A 25,509-nucleotide genomic window follows, 5' to 3' on the forward strand; every position below is an offset into this window, starting at 1 on the left:
GGGGGGGGGGGGGACGGGGGGGCGGGGGAAGGGGAGAACAAGGGGGAAGACGACACAGGAGCGTATTTGTAGTGAGGGATACTAGAGACAGTGGTGCTGGGAGCTTTGGAGACAAAGATGCTAGTGGGTCTCCAGCTTGTGAGAATGTGGGACGAGCCCTGAAGGCCCCACAGGAGTCCTTTAAGTTGTCCCGTGAAAAGAAGGTCCCATGATGGAATAAGTTTAGAAAAATGTAGTGGAGGATTCCTAGCTCACCCCCTCCTCACTTCGGAGCCCTAGAACTTTGGCTTATTAAAAGCTCTGAGAAGTCCTGCCCTAAGGAACCCTATTTATCCCTAACACAGAATTTCCCAACCATACTTGTCCACAGAAATAGACTCTAGCTTTTAATATCCCAGGGAGTCCACTCTGAGTATTCGACCTATAAAGAAGGGATCCAGATGGCAGATACTTGTCCTTCCCTTTCTCTCCCTGTCACACCACTTTCCTTTTCCTTGAGGAGGGACTAGGTTGACTATCTATTTGAGTCTACTTCTGTATTCTCTTACCTTCATGACGGATTTCCAGGGCCGTGGGAGATGGTGTATGTGGGCTCTCAGAGTGGCTGGAGAGACTAGAAGGGGTGGGGTGGGTGCGTAGTTGGAGGTAAGGCAAAGCGTCAGGCCCAGACACCCTCCTTGCCCAGCTGCTTGGGAAAGGGAAGGTATGGAGTGTCCACTGCTTGGGGACAGGGCGTGGAGTCATGGCGCTCTGCTTGCAGGTGAAGGAGGAGTGCCGCCTGCTCAATGCCCCCCCCGTGCCTCCCCGGGGTGCCAATGGCAGCGGCCGGCTCTCGGGCAGCCCCCCGGTGCCCCCACGCTTCCCCAAGCTGCAGCCCGGCCGCTCACCTAGCTCCAGCCTCCCCTACTACTCGTCTGGCCTTCAGGACGGGTGAGCCCCTGCCTGCTCTTGGTGCTGGGTCCTCCTGCGGGGGACTGAGGAGGGGAAGGGCGGGGAGAGGGGGGCCGGTGCTGAGGGAGAGGAAGAGTCCAGGCCTGTGGTTCAGAGCGAGCAGGTTCTCGAGGGTGCGGGGGGCTGGGGCCCACGGCTTTGCTTTCCACCTTCCTGGTCCACCTTGTTCCTAAGTGCTGACGATTGGATGAGAACACGGCTCAGGTTCCCTTCAGGCTGGGATTGGCCGCAGGATGGACTGCTCCTTGCTCTATTAAAATTTTTATGTAATGCAGTTAAGTTTAATTTTTCCTGGGGTGGGAAAGGCTGGAAGACAGACCAGGGCAGTCCCAGGGGGTCTTGGGCCTTGGGGGCTGGGGTGCGAGCGGGTAGTGCTGAGGTCCCAGTGGCCGTCTCTGGCCTGGCAGAGCGGTTTGCTGTGTCCTGCATGTGAGCCTGTGGCGTTTCCCTCTTGCACTGGCTGACCCTTCCGTGTGTGTGTCTCTGCCCACAGGACAGGGTCTCGCAGTGGCAGTGGCTCTCCGTCACCGGACGCCTACTCCCTTTATTGCTACCCATGCACCTGGGGAGACTGCAAGGCGGGCGAGTCCTCCAGCCGCCCACCCCCGGGACCCCTGCCCTCGACCACGCAGCCCAGCCAGGCCGCCCGGGCCCTTGCAGAGCCCCTGAGCGGTCGGGCCACCTCCCTCTTGGGAGCGGACACCCCCGTCAAGGCCTACCACAGCTGCCCGCCTCTGTTCAAGCCCTCTCACCCCCAGAAACGCTTTGCTCCGTTCGGAGCTCTCAACCCCTTTTCGGGGCCTGCCTACTCCTCCGGCCCTTCAGCGGCCTCCTCTTCTGGGCCCACCACCAGCTCGGGTCCCCTGGCTACCTCCAGCCCTGCTTTTCCTCCAGGCCCGGGCTCAGCAGGCCAGCCCTACTCAGCTGCTCCCACCTCGTGTCCCACCTCCTCCTCCCCCCCCTCTGAGTGGCGGGAACCAGCCCTGGAGCCCTTTGATCCCTTTGAGCTGGGCCAGGGCAGTTCTCCAGAGCCCGAGCTGCTCCGCTGTCAGGAGCCCAGAGCTGTGGGGGCACCCTGCCTCTCGCCACTTGGACCCAAGGCCTTTGAACCGGAAGGTTTGGTGCTGCGGCAGGTCCCCACCCCTCTGTCACCGGTGGCCCTGCAGGGGCCCGAGGCAGGCGGAGCACGGCTCCTTCTCACCCAAGGGCGCTTGGAAGGGCCTCCTGCCAGTCCCCGGGAGGGGGCGGCAGGCTGGGGAGGCCGGGATGCCTCCTCCTGGCAGCCCCCTGCTGACCTGTCTGCGCTCTCCCTGGAAGAAGTCTCTCGAAGTCTGCGTTTCATCGGGCTCTCAGAGGATGTGGTGAGCTGCTTTGCCCGAGAACGCATTGATGGCAGCATCTTTGTGCAACTCAGTGAGGACATCCTGGCGGATGACTTCCACCTCACCAAGCTGCAGGTCAAGAAGATCATGCAGTTCATCAAAGGCTGGCGGCCCAAGATCTGAGGTTCCCGGCTTGTAGCTGCACAGCGGGAACGCTGACGCGGAGGCCGCGGGGGGTTAGCCCCCGGGTCTGCTGGGGGGGGGGGCAGCGCGCCCAGAGGAGAATCTGTGCCCAGACTGAGGCAGCCAGGCAGCCCCTCCGAGTGAATCCAGGGGAGACACACTTGGAAATGGGGACGTCTGGCCTCTGTGCCAAGTGAGTGGGGAGGGCGCTGGAGGCACCAGTGCGCACCTGGGCCTGGGGACACGTTGCTGTGATTCCCACGGTGGGGGAGGGGGTGTTCATCATCCCGTCCTGATGCAGAGCTTCACAGACATCTGGCACTTCTCAAGCTTGTAGGTTCCGGTTAGAGACAAGGGAAGAAGGTCCGTAATTTAAGCACAAACTCCCCAAGTGCCCCCGCCCTCCTCTTGTGCTCTGTGGGCTTTTGGCCTTAGCTGCCCCAGAGTCTGGGGGCCGTTTCTGTATGTCTGGGAGGCCCTTCCTTTCCCCTTCTATGAATTCGGGCCCTGGCCGGGCTGCTCAAGGACAAGCCGGGTTGGTGGGTGAGGACTTCGGGGGGTGGGGGCGGGAAGCCCAGCTCTGCTGCTGCCCTGCTCGTCTAGTGAGGGAGGCGGATGTTCCCCTGCCGTCGCCAGTGCCCGGGCTTCTGCCTCCTGTCCTGCCGGGTGGGCTCCGGTCTGAGAAGATCCTCACTCCGTGGAAGAGCAGGTAGATTGCGGTCAGCTGCTCCTGGATTCTGGAGGCAAGTGGCCTTCACTCACTTGCGCCCGTCTCCTGCCCCCTTCACTGGACTCTGGCAAACACATGCTGGCCTTCTCTGGTTTTCTGCCACCGGCACAGGTGGGTTGGGTGGGAAAGAGAAAGCACCGTGGTTTGGGAAGACGGGCTTTCTCCCGGCTCCTGGAGCTCAGGCCTCCTGCGCGTGTTCGTACGCCTCCTGTCAGGTCTCCAGGGCCTGGCTGGTGGGCACCTGGAGCAGGCTGGCCACTGTGGCCAACCACCCACCTGCCCGGAGCCGCACCAGCTCCCCTCATGCCACTGGCAGCAAGGCCCCAGACCAACCAGCCTTCTCTTCCGCCTTACCTAGCCTACCTAGATATTTATTTCCTCTGTTTTTCTCTTAAGTGTAGTGAAGCCATGCTGGTGCTCGAACCCCGAGCAGATGCCTCCGGCTTCAGGGGAAGGGGAGTCAGGAAGTCGAGCACACACACTGTGAGGCTGAAGCATTGGGTTTCCTTGCCGATCACTCTCTGAATCCTCAAGGATGCGCGAAATAAATGCTAGAGCACTGAACAGTAGTGGGGGTGCGACTCTGGGCATCGATACTCTTCCTCTGGAGGGCCCTGGGGCCTGACAGGTACAAGGTGTAGGCCTCCGGGGAAGGGGAGGACTTTGGAATGGGGTGTGCCTGCGGCCCACTCCTGGGTTCCCTTCTGAAAGCCCCTCCTCAGCCCCTACCCTACAAGAACCTTCCAACTCCCACCACCGTTTCGCCCTAGTTCCTACCTTCTAGTGCTGCTGAGTGGAAAGCTCCATGTCACCAGCCAGGGCCGTTTAAGTTCCTGCACTGACCAAATGCCTGCCTGAGGCTCTCCCAAAGCCCCCATTTAGAAGCCCGTTCCTGGCTCTGGTGAGATCTGTTCTCTACTTTCTACTGGGGTCATCTGAAAATCCCAGTGCACAGATGCTTTGGTTTTAGGGTCTGGCTTTGTAGCAACCGTGAGTAATGCAGGGAGCCAGCGCGACGCACTCTGCCTGCGGGAACTTATGGTTCTGCACACGTGCAGTGTGGGCCCCTCCGCCGACCCGGGCAGGAGCCCCGAGGTTGTTCACACATACTGGGAGTTGCTGCTACCAGGATAGGAGTGGAGGGACTCTCCAGCCCCGAGGGCACTGGGAGGGCGGACAGGAGGCTCTGGAGTGCCGTGGCGCCGGTGGGTTGGCTCGGCATTCCTTGAACGGCTTACTGCGGGGTCTCTGATGATCCATCCATCCTTCCATGCTCTGGGGCAGCCAAGACAGGATCTACTGACCAGGAAAATATTCTCTCCTCTGCTTCACTCCAATGTTAACATCCTGAGAACATGTGGGTCCCATCATAAAAAGAACTGGGTGCCATTGTGCTACAAGGCATTAGTCTGGGGAAAGAAGTGTCTTAAAACCTGGCCTCCAAGCCTGTGGCACTTCACCTGCTCTGGCCAGTCAGGCCTCTCCCCCACGGCAAGCAGAAGCCTGCCAGAGTGTGTCAATACGACCAGATTTCGAAGGCTTTAGCACGTCAAGTCCCCCTTTATCGTCACAGTCTCTCTCTCGAGGTGCTGCCTAGAACTCTCCCAACACATTCACAGCCCAAAAGCCCAAGGCTTGATTCTGGCTCCTTGAAGGGAGGGGTTTAAAGCAGGAGGGCAAAGACAGAAGAAAAAGGAGCAGGCAGGCAGAGAGGCTGTTAGAGTTTGGTTTTTATTGTTATCACGTACGTGGCTGGGTGCAGAACTGCCCGGGCCACCACCAGCCACCACCGGCCCTGGTGGAGCAGGCAGCAAGATGGCTCTGGAGACACCGGCACTCAGGGTGTCAGGACTTATGGGTTCCTCCTAAAATGAAGTGCAAACTCATTCACAGCCAGACTCCACCAGGAGGGAGAGACTGTCCTAACTGAAGGCACTTTAGTCAGGGTGCACACCCAGTGCCAGAGTTTGTTTGCCTTCTGGTTCCTCTGACACGTCTAGGTGCCCCTCTGCCAGAGAACCAGCGCCGCTGGCTGGGCGGGGGCCTGCTCACTGGCAGAACTTCCTGTTCGGGCTGTTAGCATGGTCGATGAGCAGTTGGCACGGGGTGAACTGTTTTCCGTAGACGGCCTCATACTTCCTGAGCCGGTCCACTACCTTTTGAGCACCGTGCAGATCCACGAAGCGGAAGGGCCCTGGAAGGAAGAACAGGAGATGACAAAACGAGCTCTGGGATAAAACAAGCTACCTTCCCAACTTGCAAGACCAACCTCCAAGACATGGGGGAAAGCCGAGCCCGAAGACAGCTCCGATGTCTCCCTCTGCTGGTGTGGCCAAGATCCCTTCCTGCAGGCACAGGACGGCCTCATTCACGAATCTGGTCAGCAGGCGGTACTGGATGTCTTCGTCAGAGGAGCTGCCAACAGGGAGACACATTCGGGTAGCTGACGTGTCACAGAGCCAGGATGCAGGTGCGGGGATGGATGAGGGCTGGTGCTGCCGCTGCTCCGAGGGCCAGCCCGCACAGAACTTGCACTGTGTAGAGAAGGGGCCACTGGGAGGCCAGCCTTGCTCCTCGAAAGATGGCTCAGAGCTTCCTGCCCTAACTAACCAGAGACTGGCGCCCACTCTGCAGGGCTGGGCAGACTAGACGGAATCTCTTGCCACCATCAGCTGTCAGTTACGAATGATAAAGAGGGTTTGGGGTGGGGGTGAAGGGGCCTAGGATGACAGTTTTTCTAGGTGCTCGCCAGACCTTCCGAGGAGAGGCTGGAGCAGGGGTCTTCCCAAGGCTCAGCTACAGTCCTTACCCTGATGCCGGGCAGAACACGAGATGGCATGTGGAAGGGCAAAAGTATTCTGGTCAGGTAAGGGGATTATCACAGGGAAGATGGAAGAGGGCTGAGAAGCTCTGGGCTGAAGAGAAACAGCTTTCCACACTATCAGCCACTAAAGTTAACTCACACGTCAGACTTTGGGGGCACCTTCAGACTTGCCAAAATACCGTCCATGTCAGAATTCACATTCTTATTCTTCACACCCTCTTGGTAGATATAAAAGCCCTTCCCAGACTTGCGACCTAAAAGAAGCCAGAAAAGGGAGAATTACCAAATCTCAGAGACTGGGCCTGCGAATTCTCTTCTCTTCTCGTCTGCTGTAAAGCCCCAGCCTCTCAAACTGTATTCCTGAATGTGTCTGTCTAGCTAACCCTAGAAATTTAGTGTGTATTTGTCTGCAGAGTTGGCAAAGAAGGAAAAATGATCTTGTGTTTCTTGGGGCTTGAAAATCTGTGTATGTGGATGGGAAAGGCCATCTGGGTGAGCTTTAATGTCCAGATATGCAACACCAGGACCTAGTATATGCCCTGGTCCTGGGGTTGATTCTGCTGCTCCTTTGCCGAGAGAGAAAGCCACCTCTGGTGGGCCTCAACCATATTCTCTGTGTTCAGAGGCCTTACTTTCTCCACATAGGTGGCCAGGCAGCATGGTAAAGTCTGGGTGCCGAATTTGCTCCTGCAGGATCACAGATGTGTTAGAGGCCTTGGGCCAGATGAAAATGCCTGGCTTGCATACCTTGGGCAATGGCAGAGCCTCAGGCCAGGGTTCTGCCTAACAGGTTGTCATGAAATCATTTAAAAAATTCCCCATGATAGTGGGCTCTGTGTTTAGGAAGAACTCTCCCATATGGGCCTTCTGTAACTGTGTGTCTCAGGAAACTTTGTTCTTATGGGGTTACTTATGTTTCTCTGAGGCTACTCACCCAGGAAGCCCCTGGACACCATCTGCTTCAGCAGTTCTAGGCTTCCACCTCCAAACCGCTCCCCAAAGGCTTTGCCCAGATCTTCCGCTACGTGTTTTGCTACATCCACACCCACTTCATCCACCAGTGTAGCAGCACCCACAGGAAAGCCAAAGTTTGTGGTAAGGGAATCCAGCTTCTTAGGCTCAACTCCTTCCTGAATGGGAGGTAAGCAGGGATCTTAGGGGAGGAAGGCATTCCAGACCCTCCCACAAGGGCTCTCCATGCTGGCCCTCTGAAACAGGGCCGGTCCACCACCCACTTCTCTCCTGGGTGCCACCTGCCCAGGCCCAGGACTGGGGCTGTCCCACTCAGGGAAAGCAAAGGAGGTTTGGGAGCCACCAGGGGGAAAGTCTGAGCCTTCCCTAATCCACAGGTTTAGGACTGAACAACTTCATTTAGAGATGAACACATTACTCATTTCCTTCTTGAATGTAGTAATGAGATTCCATGGCAGACAGGGCGAAGTTTCCCACAACAGAGAAGAGACCGCTTCACAGAGCAGTGTGGCAGAGCCCCCCCGAGCCTGGGTCTGAGGAGGTGCCACCCGAGGGGTGTGTGCAGAAGCTGCTCCAGCACCAACCAGCCCAAGTGGGCCTGTCTGTTGCGGATAGCTCCCACCTCAAAGTGGGGGAGGCAGGTGTGTAGAAGAGCACATTAGGAGGCATTTGGTCCTAGTGGAGCGGGGCGGGGGGGGGTAAGGGAGCAAAGCTAAAGTTCTGCCCATTGTAGGGTAGCAAAGCCCATGATTTCCCACCACAGTGTGGAAGGACTGGGCACAAAAGAGACTTCTTGGAGAAGAACCTGGACTTAAATGTATTAGAAGGAAGCCTGTTCCTCATCTTGACTACCAGTCTGGAGGACTGGTTTAAAGACTGGAAGATGCCTCCAACATTCCGAGAGCAGTACCGACCTGGAGGATCCTGAGGACTTCAGACATCATGGGTGCGAGACACCTGGTGGTGTAGAAGCCAGGTCCATCCTGCCAAGGGAGAGAATGTGAGCTCACTGGCCCCTCCGCTGTAGGTACGACGTGAGGCTGAAAGCAGGCTCTCTTCCCCACGTGTCATTCCAAAATTCAAGGCAATTTATATCCGCAAACAGAATCGTTAAAATTATATCGTGAGGGAAGCCAGAGCCAAGGCAGCACGGCTTGAACCAAACGGCACAGCACAGGGTTTCACAGTCTGGGATGGCTGGGAGAACGTGCCACGTCCCAGACACGCCCCTCTCAGATCCTGACTCAGCAGCACGGTCCACACCACTGTCCACACTGCACACAACTAAGGGGAAATCCTATCAAAAGGTGACCTATTTGCCCCCAGAATAGTTATAAACAAGCCTGAAGGTACAAGGAATCTTAACAGAACTTTGCCCCATCTGCCGCTCTGTCACACAGCTCCTTACCTTAACCACAATGATGACCTTCCCCTGCTTGAGCCCGACGGCTACCGCCGAAGCGGTTGTGTCCTTAGACGTTTTCTCGGTTGTGATGATCTCCAGCAGCTGCATCTTGTCCACAGGAGAGAAGTAGTGCATGCCAATCACCTGGCAAGGGGAGTACAAAGCCAACAGATCTAAGAACGCGGAGGAGGAACTGAAGAGCACTCATTTTTTTTTTTTTTTGCTAGGAAAGCAAGGGAGATCCGTCTGAGTGGTCTGGCTCTGTGGTTCTTTGAGAAAAAGTTCAGTATGTTTCAGAGGGCTCACTGGAATCATCTTCTAGGGAATCCATCTGCTTCTAGGGAAACAGATCCTACCAACAATTAGTGCCAAAATCACAGCTAATGGCCAAATTAAATTTATCAGGGAAGAATGAATGAAAGTCCCACTTGTATTACTGATACTGATGGTTCAGAGGGTCCACTTTTTTTGAGGTGGGGGAGGCAGAGACAGGCAGAAGAATCCATCAATGTGTTCGACTGTCAGATGTATCTGGATTTTCAACAGATGGGTCTCACTATCAGGATACTGGGTTTAAATAAGATTTATCAACATTCAGGGACACCTGGCTCAGTCGGTTGAAAATCCAACTCCTGATTTCGGCTCAGGTCATGGTCTTGGGGTCATGAGATCAAGCCCTGTGTCGGGGTCTGCGCTCAACGGGGAGTCTGAGATTCCCTCTCTCCCTCTGCTCCTCTCCCCCACCCCTGCACTCTCTTTCAAATAAATAAATCTTAAAAAAACCCACAAAAACATTCAAATGCACCCGAAGATTCATTAAACCAATGATTCTCAAAGTGAAGTAACTCGACCAGCAACATTAGCATCACCTGGGAAATTTAGACCTAAAATTCTCAGGCCCACCCCAGACCCAGATCTACTGAATGAAAGACTAGGGGTAGGGCCCAGTTCTGTGTTTAAGAAGCCTTCCAGGTAATTCTGATACATGCTGAAGTTCAGAACCTCCTCCTTAAGCTAACAATTAGTCTCCCAACTGCATTGCTGTGGGAGAGAATAATTTAATCATAAAACTTAGTTTTGCTCCCCCTACCCTCGTTTTAGCTTAAGATATAACTAATGATATCTACCATTTATTGACTGCTGGCTATCCACTGTTCTTTAATACCTTTGCCATTTATTCCTTACATTTAGTCCATCACTCTGTGAACTAGTCAGTCTTATCTAGATGAAAAAAGTCATCAGGGAGTTAAAATTGGTAGCACAGGGTCAGTTAGTGAACGGCAGTGGGATTCCATCACAGTTGGCCTGTCTCCAAAGCCTGCCTACTCTCCATTATGTAATGCACAGGTCACTTAAATGTTCCATAAACTTACCAATCCAAAAGTTGCTTCTAAACCCTAAACTGTTCCTTAACTTATGTCTAAACTATTTAAAAAGACAGGACCTGATTCAGACTCAGTACTTCTGAGCAGAAGGAATTAGCCTTTATGACATACAACTTATACACAATAAAATGCACAGAACTTAAAGTGTTCATTTCGATGAGTTTTGACAATTGTATATACACTCATGTGATCACTACCCCAAGCAAATCTATTTACATTACTCAAGAAAGCTGTGCCAAAGGTGACCAACTTGTCCTGGATAAACAGATGGCTGGTCACCCTCCCTGTGCCCCTGTGGCCTAGTTTTATATAACATAGGGGAAGCAGGGGACAAAAGCTATCCAAGATACTTGGAGGCCAGGACTGCAAAACATGACGCTTTTTCCACTCCACTGGGAAAATGAGAAGTTAGCATCAAAGATTCTCCTTCACTGACTTAAATGCTGCCGAGGTGCCGAGTGATGTGACATGGCCAGACTGTCAACCTGCCTTTATACTGTTTTTGTGTCTTCCCTCAGTGTCACACTTCTCCCCGTGACCTCTTCCTGCCGTCCCTGAACCTGCCTGTCAGGCCCTGTATCGCTTCCGATCTACGGTGTGCTAGGAAACAAGCTTAACTTGCATTCACAAGCTATTAGAATAGGAATAAATAGACTTTTGTGTTTTCAATACAAGGACTCTGTCTTAACAATTTCAGCGGCTTAAAGGTCTCTTATATTTCCTTCCTACTTTTGGCTGGCTCTGGTTAGCTGAGGCTAATTGCTATCCTCCAGAGAGGTGAGGTGTTTTATTTCTCCTTGAGTGATTTCACTTTCCCTGGGTTACCCTGGTAGACAGCAGAAGCCCAAAGATAAACTTCCAGGCATCATTCCAAATACTCACTGAAAGTGCTTCTGCCCTTTCGTATCCTGGGTTAGCAGTTCTAAGTGAACCCACAGGTGGACACACCTCACCACCCATCCTGATCTATTCCTGGACGTGGAATTGGAAGCAAACCTGTCTTAGATTGTCACCAGTGTGTGCTCTGTAACTGAAGTGATATTTTGGAGTACCCCTCTTATTTTAAGGGCCTATCTTTATTTTTTAAAATTAAAAATGTTTTTAAAGATTTTATTTTCTGAAAGTAATCTCTACACCCAACATGGCGCTCAAATTCACAACCCCAAGATCAAGAGTCACATGCTCTACCAACTGGGCGAGCCAGGTGCCCCTTGGGCCTACCTTTAAATACCTAATTGTAATAAAGGTAGGTTTTATAGTCTGAACCTAAAAAAATAAGAGCTGTTGGGGATGCAAATCACCTGTAAAAGTATATTTTGGTTGTACTTCACTTATCCCAGCATCTCACAATGGTCACGGTCTTACTAGCTTCTCTGTGCCCAGTTTTGGGGAAGACATCATCACCCCCTCCACCTCACAATCCACACCAGGCCCTTCTCATGCTCTAAGCCTTCCTCAGGGAGCCCACGGCAGGAAAACACTTCAGGGTCTTCCCCCTGTTCAGAATTTACCTTCTCGGGTCTTTTGCTGACAGCAGCAATTTCACTGATTGGGAGAGCAGATGTGTTACTGGCAAAGACACAGTGATCCGGAATCAGCTGCAGGGGAAAAGCATTGAAGAATGTGTCACGGAGGCCTGGGAGATGACTGGAGTCCGAAGCAGAGCTGAACCATGAAACCTGGGCCCGGCCCCGCTTCCCCCGCCAACCGCTCAGACAGTAGTACTATCCGGCCGACATTTCCAACCTCCTAGGGCTCCTGTGATGGGGAGTGTGTTGGCCTTGTTCTTTTTCCCATTCAGCCTTCTTCTAGTTCTGGCTCAGTGTCCTAACCTGGAGACTGCATCTCAACAGTTAGGTACATAAGACACCTCAGATAAATACTGGAAAGATAACCTTGAGTCAAATCTCATTCATTTCAAGATCCAGCATGCGTACCAATCCCTCTTCTTGTTTGGATCTGCCCTCAAATCCGAAAGCTGACGATCCCCCCCTCCCCGCCCTTTACCTTTATAAGAACAAGCCATAGCATGCATGCCTAGCTCATTTTATACAGGGTGCTATTAGAAAACCGTGCACCGCTGTAATTAATCTACCGCACACAAATCCTATTAACTGTTATCTTTATCATCCTGGAGAACAGTCTCTAATGTAGACTGTCTCAGCATTCTGTTCATGATCCCAAGTTATTCATGTTTTTATTCAGCTGTGTGCATAAAAAACGTGGAAGGCACACCTGTCAAATTTGTGCACCCTGGGACAGGCAAAATCCTAACATGGGAGCTGGGAATCAAGGTTCAAGATATATGCAACACACTGAAAAGCTAAGTGTAAAGTAACATCAATTATAATGGGGACAAAGGTAAAATACCACATTAAGATTTTTTTAAAAAGAAAAACGAGGGGGGCGCTTGGGTGGCTCAGTCGTTAAGCGTCTGCCTTCAGCTCAGGTCATGATCCCAGGGTCCTGGGATCGAACCCCGCATCTGGCTCCCTGCTCGGCAGGAAGCCTGCTTCCCCCTCTCCCACTACCCCGTGCTTGTGTTTCCTCTCTCTCTGTGTCTCTCTCTGTCCAATAAATAAATAAAATCTTAAAAAAAAAAAAAAACGGGAAAAAGCGAGAGAGGCACCTGTTGAACAAAACCTGGCTTGGCAGTTAGGTTGTGTAAGGCCCCCAGGATTTTAATCAGAAGTGTGAGTTTAAAGCAGAGCACGACTGCAGGGAAGTGAAAGTCTCAAGTGGTGCGTCTGAGCGGCATGGCGTCTCACGCTGGTGGGGACATTCTCTATGAAGAGCAGGCCAACGTCTCCAAAGACACCTGGTACCAATTCCTCCCCTTCTAATTCATGTGGGGCTCTCATCCCATCCAGAAGTAGACTCTATTTCTGCCCTCCTGAATCTCATGACTTGCTTTTACCAATGGAAAGCAGGAATGACACTCTGAGCTCCAGGCCAGCCCTTAAGAAGCCTTGTTTTTTTTTTTTTTTGCCCTCTTAGAAGCCAGAGGTCAATGCTGTAGAGTTTGCTCCGAGTCTGCACTTCTCTCGATCTGATCCCTCTTTCTCTTTCCCTTGATCACCAGCTTCCCAACTGCTAAAGCTAACACACCCCTGTCCGTGCTGGGAGTCCCAAACCCAGACTTTCCACAAGCAAAGACCATCACCTAGTCAGATGGTCAATGCTCTTCTCCCCATGCTGCCTGTGTCTGTTTTTGCAGCTCCCCAAGGATCTGCCTGCCGCTGGCTCAGCGGTGCCCTCAAAGCCCCGGGAACACCACCCAGCTCTCTGTGCCGAAATGCCACTTAGCACAGATGGAATACAAATCCAGGCAGCTCTTCTGAACTTTCCCCCTTAGCTGAATCTACATGACCCTTTGTCAAAAGCAAAGATTTTCCAATGCACGGATTCCAAAGCGGAACTGTCCCAAACAGAGTTGCTTGTCTTTAGGGTCTCAGCCCTCCGTAGGTTGAGTGTGTGGTAGAGCAGGGACCGCCCTCACACAGAGGCCACTGTAAGAGTATGGCCACTACTCAGGACACCTGGAGAGCTGTTGAGCCAGTGCCATTTCGTGTACACAATCTACTAAGCCCACATTCTGTTTAACTGTAGGTGCTGCTCCAGGTGCTGGTTCTTTCTATCTTGTACCTTAGTGACTACTGTCTTTTGTTCTCCTCTGGGCTCTTTCTTTATACCACCCACGACAGGTACTTGTTTTGTTCATAGCATGTAGAGTGCTCAAGATCAAGACCAAAGCAGCATTTCCACAAAGTAAGCACTGAAACCTGCCTGGAGAGAGAATTTCTCCCCTACTTCCTGTGCTGGCTAGACCTGAAGAAGTTTAGTTATGGCTTGTGGCTAACCCAAAATGCTAAGACAGCTGGCTAGACTCCATGAGGCTACTATATGTCTGGGTGATTGAACTCCCACAGAATGCTAATGAACCCTGTGTTACTTGACTTTCTTACCTCAGGACTCAGATTTGACCTTTGTAACCTACATACTGTACATGGGTTCACATAAAAACTCCCAAGTATGGACATGAATAACCCTATAAAAAGAACCATGAGTTTCCTTTTTTAAAACCTAGCTCTGTGTCCTCCACTCACTAGGCTACGATTCAAGTACAACAGGCCTCTTACTTACCGCTTCTACTTCCTTTAGCACTCTGTGCTTAAGACTAAGGTCCTCAAAAACAGCTTCAATCACCATGTCAGCCTTTTCAAAACCCTCGTAATCGAGCTGCCCAGTCAAGTTGCTGAAAATGGAGTCCCTTTCAAATGATGTTAGAGCTTTCTTCTTCACCTTATCATTCAATCTAGAAAAAACACAGTCCTAGTCAGAAGGAAAGAATAGGAAACTTAACATTTATTGAGCATCCATGGGACAGACACTGTTTTTTTTTTTTTTTACCAACTCTGTGAGGCACTTCTATTACTCCCATTTTGAGATAGAAGAGTTGCTCAAATAGGCTCAGAGGGACTCATGGTCAAATGGCTAGGTACAAGGCCAAAGGCAGGTTGGCCCCCAAGTCCACATTCTTTCTCCTGTAAGATGCCTCTAAATGTGAAACTTACATAAACTCTAACACTCATAAAACATTTAAATTTGCTAAGAGGAGTAAACACAAATACTGGAATGGCAAAACAAAGAAGAACCTCTGGTAACTCTCTACCTATAACGGAGGAAACACCCAACATGTGTCCTAGACCACATGGACTTATACCTGATTACACATCATTTTGTTATTCTGTAACTGTAATCTTCTGGAAAAGAGAGACCAAGCATTATTTCTTATACTCTTAATCTACTTCCCAGTCAGCACATAGTTAAGTACCATATTATATTGATTACATAAAATATTAACTCAAGGTTTCTTCCTTCCCATAGGGAGATAAAAAGGATTCCTGCTACTCAGACATTTAACTGATTACTTTTCACTGCCAAGAAAAACAGGCTCTCTTAGGTTATAATCTGACTACACTTGCAGAATAACTGACCTAGAATTTTCCTCTGAATGAATAGAGCTAAATCCCGTTTACTAATTTCCTTAACCAAAAGGAAAATTAAAGCCACAAGGTAAATTTATTTCATGCTTTGGTATCAAGACTAGAAATCCTCATGTTTGTGGATTTTGGTGGTTTCCATCTCACTGCCGTATTGTTATGGAGCACTGAAACAGCACGACTTTGTGGAAAATGAGGATGTGAGGAAACGTGCCATAATGACACACTGAAGGTGGGGCTGGGATCAAAACTCTGGAACCTTCTATTTCTTGGCTGGCGTTACCGTAGAGAAGCAGGAAACAGATTTGGTTCCATAATGTCTGAGGCTTTACCGACTGTCTCCATCTTACCTCTGAATTAATAAAAGGTGAGTATTACTCTCCCTCCTGCCCACCTACCCCCTCCCTCCTCCTGCACGCTGCCTGTTTTGCAGAGGGGGAGAAACTGAGCAGCTGCTTGGCCAGACTAGAAATTGGTTTCAGCTCAGTTCTGTGCCCCAGTGTAATGGACAAGCAAAGTCTTAAAAGCATGGGTTCAAATCTCTTGGTTTCTGACAACCATGTCAGCAGTTAGCAAACAAGATGCTCGTCAGAGTTCAGAATGCTATTAGTTGCTCTAATGCCTAATGAAACTGTTGCCAGTTTCCAGTTACCAGAAGCTGTTTTTGAGGACCTTAGTCTTAAGCACAGAGTGCTAAAGAGCTGAAACCAATTTCTAGTCTGGCCAAGCGGCTGCTCAGTTTCTCCCCCTCTGCAAAACAGGCAGCGTGCAGGAGGAGGGAGGGGGTAGGTGGGCAGGAGGGAGAGTAATACTCACCTTTTATTAATTCAGAGGTAAGATGGAGACAGTCGGTAAAGCCTCAGACATTATGGAACCAAATCTGTTTCCTGCTTCTCTACGGTAACGCCAGCCAAGAAATAGGAGGTTCCAGAGTTTTGATCCCAGCCCCACCTTCAGTGTGTCATTATGGCACGTTTCCTCACATCCTCATTTTCCACAAACATGAGAATTTCTAGTCTTGATACCAAAACATGAAATAAATGGCATTTAAAAAATATCTAATGGTTTTCTCTTCTGCAGTCAGACATTACTGATTCCAATGATGTTAATGGTTTATAATATGTGCAATAAAATGAACCGAAAGGAATTAGTGTTTCTAAAAATCAAAGGAAAGAGCTTAACTACGGAGCATCCAGTACTCACCACGTTCAGGAAAAAGGAACGTGTAATGGCAAAAAACAAACAGCATTCTGCTGACAGAGGCAGAGAGCTGGCTTACCCTTTGAACACCTGTTGCTGTCCTCGGCCCAGCCCGGCTAGTGTAGCATCTTTAAGTATGGTCTTCAGGCCTTTATCCACAGACACCTGGGCAATGCCAGCTCCCATCAGCCCTGCACCAAGAATGGCTAGGTGCCTAGAAGGAAAGCATGAATGACTTTTGGTAGACTAATCATTTCAGTAGAAGGGGCAGATCACCTAAGTTATTCAATAAACCAAAGAAAGCAGGCACAACAATAAAGTATTTTAAATAATTTTTATCTATAAAAATCTGTATTTATAAATAGATTTTATCTATAAAAACCTATTTAAAGATTTTTTCTATAAGTAAGGTATTTTAAATAATTTTTAATCTATAAAAAATTTAAATAATTTTTATTTTTAAAAATTGATTTTCAGATTTATTTAATTTCTTAAGAGAGAGAGCATGTGAGCACTCGAACAGTGTGGGGGTGGGAGAATCTCAAGCGGGCTCCATGCCTAGCTCAGAGCCCAACACCCGGCTGGATCCCAGGACCCTGAGATCATAACCTGAGCCGAGACCAACAGTTGGATGCTTAACTGACTGAACGACCCAGATGCCCCCTTTTAATTAATTAATTAAGAGAGAGAGAGAGAACAGGGTGGAGGGAGAGAGTGTTTCAAAGTTAAATACAAAAATCCATTAGGTCTGAAAGAACTGGCCTACACAAGAAGACAGAATTATATTAATCTCCAATCATGTCTTGAGATCACTGAAAACAAAACAACCTGGTTTATGTTGAAGTCAGCATGAGTATTTCTGGTTTCCAAACAAAAGGCAATTTGCAGTGACATGCTCAAAGACTAATCTCTCTTCTTCTGACTACTTTTCTGTTAGTGATTTACCATTTTCCTATAAGCTTTCATTTCTCCTGAATTTGTGCCATTATTATTATTCCTTACTTGGATTAGATCAAAATTCTCCCGGATGGTTTCTTTGCTTCCAGACCTTACCTCCCCTTCCCCACAAATACCTTCATACATGCACATTCCTGCCTTTTCCACCCCCAACTTCTCTTGAACTCGTCAGGACCATCCGGCTTGCCCCACGGTATTCTGGAATGGCTTCATGTACATTATTTTTGTCTCCTCAGTTAAATTCTAAGTATTTTGTGGGCCAGAGATCATGTCTGTCTGATTATTCTTTTTAGTTTTCCATAGTTCTAGAGCAATATGCCATACTCCCATAGTAAATAACTAAAAGAATTTTTCCAGAGTATCTTCCTTCATAAAAGAAACCTAAGTTTACAGCACTATGTAGACCTAAATTAGACTTAATACTAGGATAGTTTCATTCCTAACAATTCTGATTATAATGTTCAAAAATCATGTTTATGACCTGAAAAGGAAACCTAATTTCACGTCCTAGAGGTATCTTTCAAATGTAGCTTTGTAGTAACACATGCATTTATATGGTTAGTGGGTTTTTTTAAAGATTTATTTATTGGGGCACCTGGGTGGCTCAGTCGGTTAAGCAGCTGCCTTCAGCTCCGATCATGATCTCTAGGTCCTGGGACCAAGCCCTGCATCGGGCTCCCTGCTCCGCGGGGGGTCTGCCTCTCTCTCCCCCTCTGCCGCTCCCCACCGCTTGTTTTCTCACTCCCATTCTCTCTCAAATAAATAAAATCTTAAAAAAAAGAAAAAAAAGTGAAACCAGATAAGGAATTCAAATGATGATCCGAGGGGAAAGAGCCGAGACAGAAGTGGAGAGAGCAGAGGCATCACTGACAGTGGGGAAAGCAGGAAAAAGGGTACCCTTTCTTCAAGGTTCTTTTTCTTTCTTTCAGCAATCTGTGCCCCCAACATGGGGCTCAAGCTCACGACCCCGAGATCAAGAGTCGCACGCTCTTCCTACTGAGCCAGCCAGGCGCCCCAATTCTTCAAGGTTCTTTAGTAAATCTTCTGTTCAACCTGTCCTGCCTTGGGTACCCTATAATTAATTCCTCATCTCCTTTTTCCTCCATTTACTTCCCAAGTGAGGCCAACTCTTACATTACCGTTTTCCTGTCCATTTAGTTCTGAGTTTCTGAATTTCTGATTCAAGGTGATTCTTTCTTATCTGCAAATGCTTATTTAAGGATATTTCATTCAAGTTTAGAAGTGTTATGTTACAGTTTTCTTCTGTATTGTGGCTGTTTTGGGGAGGGGAGAATTTTCTTTCTTTCTTTTTTTTTTTTAAAGATTTTATTTATTTGAGAAAGAAAGAGAGAGAGGCAGCGAGAGCGGGAACACAAGCAGGGGGAGCAGGAGAGGGAGAAGCAGACTTCCCGCGGAGCAAGGAGCCCGATGCGGGGCTCGATCCCAGGACCCTGGAATCACGACCTTAACGACTAAGCCCCTCAGGCGTCCCAGGGGAGAATTTTCTTAAACTTAAGTATTTTGATTATAATTTTCTTATTTCTTCTTATATGAGACTCATGTGGACGTTGCCTGTCTTTTTTATGTATTTGGTATAACAACACCCTCCCCAAATGGCATTATATGCTAGTTGCATACGACACGAAGAGGTATATGCAGACAGGAGTAGGAGTCTGGAGTGGCTCATTAGGTTTTGTAATCTAAGAGGACTCTCTTCAGCTGCAAAGTGTAGTCTCTTTAATTGATGGCATTTTTTTGGTAGGTGGAGGGATGGGGGTAAAGGAGTAGGGTGGGGAGGAGGTAGAAGTTGGTGTGTGTTTTACAGTTTTGTAATTTTGCAGGACTCAATATTTTTCTCTCTTGCTTCCTTTTCTTTCCTGTTATTATAAAGTTTGCCTCTTACATAATTAGAAGTTAGCGGCGTATCTGCCTTCTATTTATGCCATGCATGGGGAATGGGTGGCTTTGTTGTCCTTGCTCATGACTGATTTTTGTAGAATGTATGCAGAGATGCCGACTTAGGTGGCCATCTTATTCTACTGCAGCGTGGAAGTGAATGCACCGAATGCAAGATACTGTCCACACTGGGTGGAGCAAGCACCACAGATGGGTACTGATCGCCCCTTATCACCATGTGTGCTGGAGAAGCGGTGACAGTTGTAGTTCATAGTCTATTTGGAAATCAGCCCTTTGGGCTAGCATCGTATCTGTCTCACCCAAATTTCTTACCTGTTTTACTTCTATTTTGGATTGTAATCTCATTAAAGGTGAAGGGGATGGAGAAGGTAGTAACCTTAGCTGCTCTGAAAGCCCTCACAGTAATTCAGATAGAGCAGTGTGTCTCAACCTTGGCATTACTGACATTTTGGATTTGATTGTAATTCTCAGGCCTGTCCCACGTACTGTAGGATGTTTAGCAGCACCCCTAACCTCTGCTCACTAGATGCCAGAAGAACCTGTGACAACCAAACATGTTTCCAGACATTATCAAATGATCCCTGGGGCCGGGGGAGGGGAGACAAGGCCCAGGCTGAGAACCACTGAGCTAGAAGGTGAATTTAGGGGCATTATGAAATTTAAAATGCTGAAGAGCTTTTGGGCAGCATAGCATTGAAAGGCTTGTTGAAAAGAACAGACAGGCAAGTAGAATCTCAAGTGTTCAGGCTGTAAACCAGAAGGACAAGTCTTCAACAGTCAGAGTAAGACTTTATTTTTTTAAGGAGGAAGAAGTGTGAGTTCCCAGAGATGGTATCTTAAGTCATAGGGAGACACAAGATCATTAAACAGTGCCTAGTATGTGTGTTTGGTTTGGGAATAGGGGACGTAAGCCAGATTTCTAGGGGACATCAATAGCAAGACAAGAAAGTCTCTGTAGGAGCCATTACAGAGGTCTGGAGAAAACTCAGCACAGGCAGAACTTTGAAAGCCAAAACGTTCTTAGTAGAGAAAGGGATCTAATGTGCTCAGGACAGAACAGGAGTAGGCAAGACAGAAGGTATGAATTTAGCTCTGTAGTGAAACCTACAAGGGCTCCCTAGGTGGAGTTTAACTTACTTCACTTCCTTCTGCGGAGCTCCAAATTTATTCTTCTTACACAGGACCTGCCCATGATAAAGTCCCATCAAGGCCTTTGATTCTTTGGTCATTGCAAGCTCTCCAAATTTCTGAAAAGTAAAGGAGAAGAAGAAAGGGTAGCATTTCAGAGTCTCAGGGATGGAGGTTCCTTCAGTCGGGTTTCCCTGCAGAGACGCGGAGCCCCGGGCATTCCTTGCCCGCAGTACTTTCCCGCTACCGCTTTCAAAGGGTCTGGATACATCTGAGCTCTCAGATTCTCCCCACCAGTGGTGGCAGCGACTCACCTTTTCCATGGAACCAGAGTGCCAGGGCCACAGTCCTCTCAATCAACCCTCTCACTTTGAAGACTGGGAAGAGGAGGCCCAGAGAAATTAAGTCACCACAACACCTCAAGTGGCAGAAATGGAACTCGCACCCCGGGGGTAGGACTCCCAACTCTGGTTCTCTTTCGCTAAAGCAGGCTCCCTGCACCATACCTGCCGCTTTGAAAAGTACCCTAATGCTTACAGAGAGCAAGTCTCAGGTTAGTGGTTAAGAACCTGAGATTTAGAGTCTGGGTTTGACAGAACGGGGTTTGAATCCTGGCTCTGCCATTTCCCAGTTGTCAAGCTTTCTTCATCCTTAAAATGGGACAAACCATGCTTATTTTACAGTTTTGTTGGAATTAGATGAGAAAGCTAGTAAAATGACTAGGGTCTCAACGTCAGCTATCATCATCATCATCATCATCATCATCACTACTGCTAGAATTTACTGGTATGGTTACATGGTTACAAATAGCACTTCAAAGGAAGAATCCTCCTAATAAAGTTGCTTTCATGTCCTAATCGAACATGAAACAATGTTCTACTAATCTTGATAAGTGGATTCTATTCAGTAACCCAGTGATTTTCCAACCGTGGGTAGGGATCCATCAGGCATCCCGACTTCAGTGGGTTGTGATAAGTAAAACAGGAAATACCAAGTACAACATACACAGTGAGGACAATAACTGATTTGTGAAACCTGTGCTTCAATTACATATGTACACATGTAGCTGGACAGGAGGTTAAAGACTAAAGCAGAGTGCACGGCAATAAGCAACCCAGTACAAGAAATGTTTTTTTCTGGAACTTGTCCTGAGCTCTTGAGATACCTTTTGTCTTATTATCGACAAGCAGTAATTCTTCAATGATTGCTTAAAATTTAAAAACAACCCAAACTGCTTAAATCCGCAATAGCACCAACTGGTTGGAAAAGTGGGAAGAGGTGAGGCTGGTTCATACGCCCCTCTGTGTCCTTTTAGTGGCTATACCACGTTTCCTTCCATTCTCTAATTCACCAAAGAAAGGCTGGCCTTCAAAGCCTTATTGCTAGGCCCTAATGACCAAGAAACCTATTTTTCTATCAATATATTCATTTTATCACAACAAAACCAGCCCAACTCCAGAACATAAACATCCCAGTGATTCATTTTGAAAGGATTAGAACTCTGGCCCTGCTCTCCCTAGTTAAACCCTCATTACTGAGAGCACGTTCAAATAGTTGGGACCACTAAGGTGTTCTTAACATCCACTCACTGAGATTAACCCTAAGAAATGATAATCACTAGAAGGAAAACATTTTGGGTAGGCTTTGGGTACTTTTTCTTGTTTTAGCTTTACACAGAGTTTTAGATCTTGATTTTCTTGAATCCAATAATAATACATGGAAAGGAAAGAACTTTACCTTAGATTCAGAGAGATAACCAGCATCATTCCCTTGCTCAATTCCAGTCTTTACCACCTAAAAAAACACATAAAGCACTTGTTCACTGTTGCCAGGGACTGGTGAGAGGTGGACTAACACTGAATAAAACTGCTAGTCCGTCAGTCTTCAAACAGTAAAGTCAAAAGTCTAGAAGTGGAATAAGAAAGATGAGAGGACCGAGTAGCTGCTTAAGACTGACTTCATTCTCCATCTCCAAGGCCATTGCTAAAGAAAGGAAATGAAAGGGAGTGGGAAAAGAAGAGAGGGGTCCCACAGCTCAAACTCTTACTCCTTATACCTCTAGACCACTATCCCGTCAAAGAGAGTGGACATTGGTGCTGTCCAAGTCCAAGAAGAGGTTTTCCCCGTCCCTCTTAATTACCCTCCCTCCTGCTGAAATGGCTCTTCCAGCTTCTCTCCTGCTCTCCTAATGCAGGCACATCCCTAGAGCTCCACTCTCAGCCCCTTTCTCCCTCAGGCCCATCATCTACTCTGTCACGTTACTCATGAACTCTATAAATTCAACTTATCATTTGAGGGAAGTCCTAGCCTAAGTACAATGGCAAGTATAAAAGATGAAGTGACCCTGTACTCAGTCACCATCATTTATGGGAATGACAAAACTGATTAAAACACACACAAACAGATCTACATTCTTGTCGTTTGTCTAAACTCCTGTTGCTTGAATTTCCTGAAACATCTAAACTCAGCACTTCTCTAAAACTTAGCTCACAATCTCTTCCCTTTGGCGAGTCTCCTACTACCTTCACCTTTTTACTATCCTATCTCGGGGTCTTACTCAAACGTCAGGTCTGAATTACCAAAATAGCTTCCGACTTCAAGTATCTACTTTGTCTCTCCTCTAAACCATTCTCTATGATCTATACAGAACAAAAGTCAAATTTCCAAATTCATTATTGTCAGTCTTCTAAACTCTAGGCTCATTCTGCCTTTTTGTACACGTTTCACTAGCCTACAAAATCTGGTCTCATTAAATGTTCCTTGAAGAGCCTCATGCTCTCCAGCTTCTGCAGCTTTGCTCAAAATGCCCATCTGACCTGGGCATTTACTTTCTCTTCATCTATTCTCTACCCACTTTCCAGGGCTCAGGTCAAACTCTATGAGGCTCTTCCTAATTTCTCTGGCTTACAGTGACTGCTCCCTCCCCTGCACATTTAGCAATCTTCCTCTGTCCCAATTATCTGGCAGTGGTCCCACGCTGGAGTCTAACACTAGTTACCTGTCTCACTACAGATCCATGTCTAATCTCCCCAGCCCTCACTGGGAGACTGGTGAGGGAAGGGAATCAAATGTCCTGTTTTATGCATTTTGGTGTCTTTTCCTAAAAATATATTTGTTGGCTGATTTATTTTCCATATTCGAAGTCTTAGATTATATGCTCTCTTGATCTGAGACTTTCCAGACTGAAGAGTTCCTAAGTTTTAAAGTCTACCTTTAGACAGAAGTTCTTAACCCTGTGATCATTTTATTTATCCTCCTTGATCTTTTTCAGAACTTCTCCAGATCATTACACCTATTTTATAATTCTGGCAATGGGGAAGTCAATGAGACATTTTAGGTACTGACAATGGTTTCAACTAAGGTCATCAATTTTGTTTCAACTACCTCTTAATTAATGCCCAACATTTTACTGGCCTTGTTATACTGATAGAACATAGTTTTTTTCCAAGTTTGTAACTGGTAGTTTGAAACTCATTATGCCCGGCACTCATTATTCCCCAAATATCATTTTATAAGCCCCCATAGCTTGCTTTATTTTTAGTGAGTACTGTAACAACAGAACTAAGAACTTTAGTACCAGCAGATATGATTCAGAAAGGTAATAAAGAATACTGCTCTATACAAAGGGAGGAAACATGAGAAATGTGGGAATAGGGGGTGAAGACTCACATCAATTATTTTCAGAGGTGCAGGATAAAGGCCTTTGGTCTGTTTTCGTACTTTTTCTTCCACCTTTTTGTAAATCTGTTGCCTGACAAATGGAATACTCATGGCATATGATATCAATTCTGTAAAAGAAAACGCTTTTAGGTACTTACTGGAAAAAGCCTAGCCTCCCTTGTTAGTTTGTTCTGTAAACTCCATAAAAATGCAGTAATTGTAGCTATCTGAAAGAACTTTTCTTTACTATGATACACAAAATCCAAATTGCAACCTAAGCACTTCTATACACATGGTTTAATTAGTTGATAAATGCTAAAGCTGGGTGTTGGGTGCATAGGTGTCTACTACACTATTATACTATTCTACTTTTGTATTAATGCTTCAAATTTTCCAAAATAATAAGTAAAAAAAAAATGGCTATAACCAACCAGTGTAAGGTTTAGGACTTGATCCTAGAACAGAGTTGTTGTACTCCTTAAGGATGATTCTATGCTTACAGCAAATAATGCACTTACCTCTTTCCCATTTCTTATTTTACAGCAAATAAAATTAAACGCTCTGGAGAGAACCTTTGTTTTTGTTCTTTAATAACGACACTCACTTTCTACGAATCCCTTGTCTCTCTTTATAGAGATTTTCTTATCAGATAGTCCTTTGGCAAAAGTGACTGCAACTTCTTCTAAGTATTCAATCGTCCGCTCCTCCGGAGGTTTTAATCCTGGTCCTGTAAAAATGAACACAACAGATTGGAGTGTAAATCACTTTCCGCACAGCTTTCCAGGTTGGACTAGAGACTGGCAGCTAGCAAGTCATGAACTATGGACTCAAAGAAGAGAAGTGACACTGAGCAAAGGTGCAACAATGTGCTCTAGAGAGAAAACAAGGTCTTAAGTCCTATTAGTCTGGCTTCTGTTTCTGAGTAGGATGTAGAATGTCTCATGAAGCCTGTATTCTTGTGGCAAAACTGTGGACAAAAATGAATAATTTGTAAAATCACACATTTGTAAAGCTATGAGAGAGTGGTAGAAACAATGAGGACCATATGAACTAAGATGCCAGGGAGGGAAGAGCCTGTCTCAGGTGAACTGATGATTGCTGGATACTTTCTTTTCTGAGGGTAAGTACTGCTTTTGGGCATGGGCTGAAGATTAGAATACTTGGCCCAAGCAGAAGGATGCTCCTGGGGGCAAGTGAAATGATCAGTTTTGGAGGTCACATACAAGAGATAAGAAGCTAGAAGAAACCAAATGCAAAGCTAGTCTTTCCCATGGAACATTCGTGGAATTCTAAGGTGGTACAAGGGGTTGGAAGGGCTGGGTCGAAAAGCTAGAGGGCAATCTCTCACAGTGTCATGATGTTTAGCACATAAAGTACTTCTATAGAGAAAGGAACATGCCAAAAATATGCAACTCATTTTCTACTTAAGGCATCTGCTCTATACTGAACCTCCTTGAGACAAGAAACTAAAGAGCGCGGTTCCAAAAATCCAAAAGCTATTTTTACAGGGTTGTGAAAGCAGACATTTATGAGGCTCTCAATCAAAAGCCTGGAGGAGGTGGTGGCTGGGGTTAAAGAGGCAATCTTGTGCAGTCTTGTGGTATGTAGGAAACAAAATCCCGATAGTGGGAGGAGGCTAAAACAAATAGGTAACCACTCTCTCCCTTAAGACATGTGCCGTATTGTGGAAGTATGTGAAAGAGGATGAGAAAGAACTGAGCTCCCAATTTCTGAATGGTGAAAGTGCATCGGGCCCACAAAAGTCACAATGTGCCTGTAGGGAGGCCAATGCCACTGGAACTTGTGAAGTAGAATGCTGGAGGCTAGTCACTCCACAAATGGAGAGCTCCAGAGATCTACAGAGGACCCCCT

At 47.5% G+C, this 25,509-nt stretch overlaps 2 protein-coding genes across 3 annotated transcripts in view; one reads left to right on the forward strand and one right to left on the reverse strand.

The window, feature by feature from the left end:
- GAREM2 (GRB2 associated regulator of MAPK1 subtype 2) overlaps window positions 1-2,999 on the forward strand; it is a 14,072-nt gene extending 11,073 nt beyond the window's left edge. Inside the window, 2 exon segments of the mRNA XM_025867588.2 lie at window positions 761-930; window positions 1,445-2,999. Of these exon segments, the coding sequence (XP_025723373.1) occupies window positions 761-930; window positions 1,445-2,456 (1,182 nt within the window). The 3' untranslated portion in view covers window positions 2,457-2,999.
- A 1,899-nt stretch (window positions 3,000-4,898) lies between these two features.
- Window positions 4,899-25,509, reverse strand: part of HADHA (hydroxyacyl-CoA dehydrogenase trifunctional multienzyme complex subunit alpha) — a 49,159-nt gene continuing 28,548 nt past the window's right edge. For both annotated transcript variants that reach the window (XM_025867875.2, XM_073897109.1), the window contains exons 8-20: window positions 24,242-24,364; window positions 23,647-23,765; window positions 21,715-21,771; window positions 19,987-20,096; window positions 16,055-16,189; window positions 13,916-14,087; window positions 11,284-11,370; window positions 8,391-8,531; window positions 7,897-7,965; window positions 6,945-7,140; window positions 6,150-6,264; window positions 5,456-5,601; window positions 4,899-5,380 (exon numbers count right to left, since the gene is read on the reverse strand). In XM_025867875.2, the coding sequence (XP_025723660.1) occupies window positions 5,235-5,380; window positions 5,456-5,601; window positions 6,150-6,264; window positions 6,945-7,140; window positions 7,897-7,965; window positions 8,391-8,531; window positions 11,284-11,370; window positions 13,916-14,087; window positions 16,055-16,189; window positions 19,987-20,096; window positions 21,715-21,771; window positions 23,647-23,765; window positions 24,242-24,364 (1,616 nt within the window). In that variant the 3' untranslated portion in view covers window positions 4,899-5,234. The remainder of the gene's footprint in view (window positions 5,381-5,455; window positions 5,602-6,149; window positions 6,265-6,944; window positions 7,141-7,896; window positions 7,966-8,390; window positions 8,532-11,283; window positions 11,371-13,915; window positions 14,088-16,054; window positions 16,190-19,986; window positions 20,097-21,714; window positions 21,772-23,646; window positions 23,766-24,241; window positions 24,365-25,509) is intronic.

Source organism: Callorhinus ursinus, unplaced genomic scaffold (assembly GCF_003265705.2).
Source record: "Callorhinus ursinus isolate GAN/ISIS: 27379988/994484 unplaced genomic scaffold, GSC_fseal_2.0 scaffold10, whole genome shotgun sequence".
In the NCBI taxonomy this organism is placed as follows: domain Eukaryota; kingdom Metazoa; phylum Chordata; class Mammalia; order Carnivora; family Otariidae; genus Callorhinus; species Callorhinus ursinus.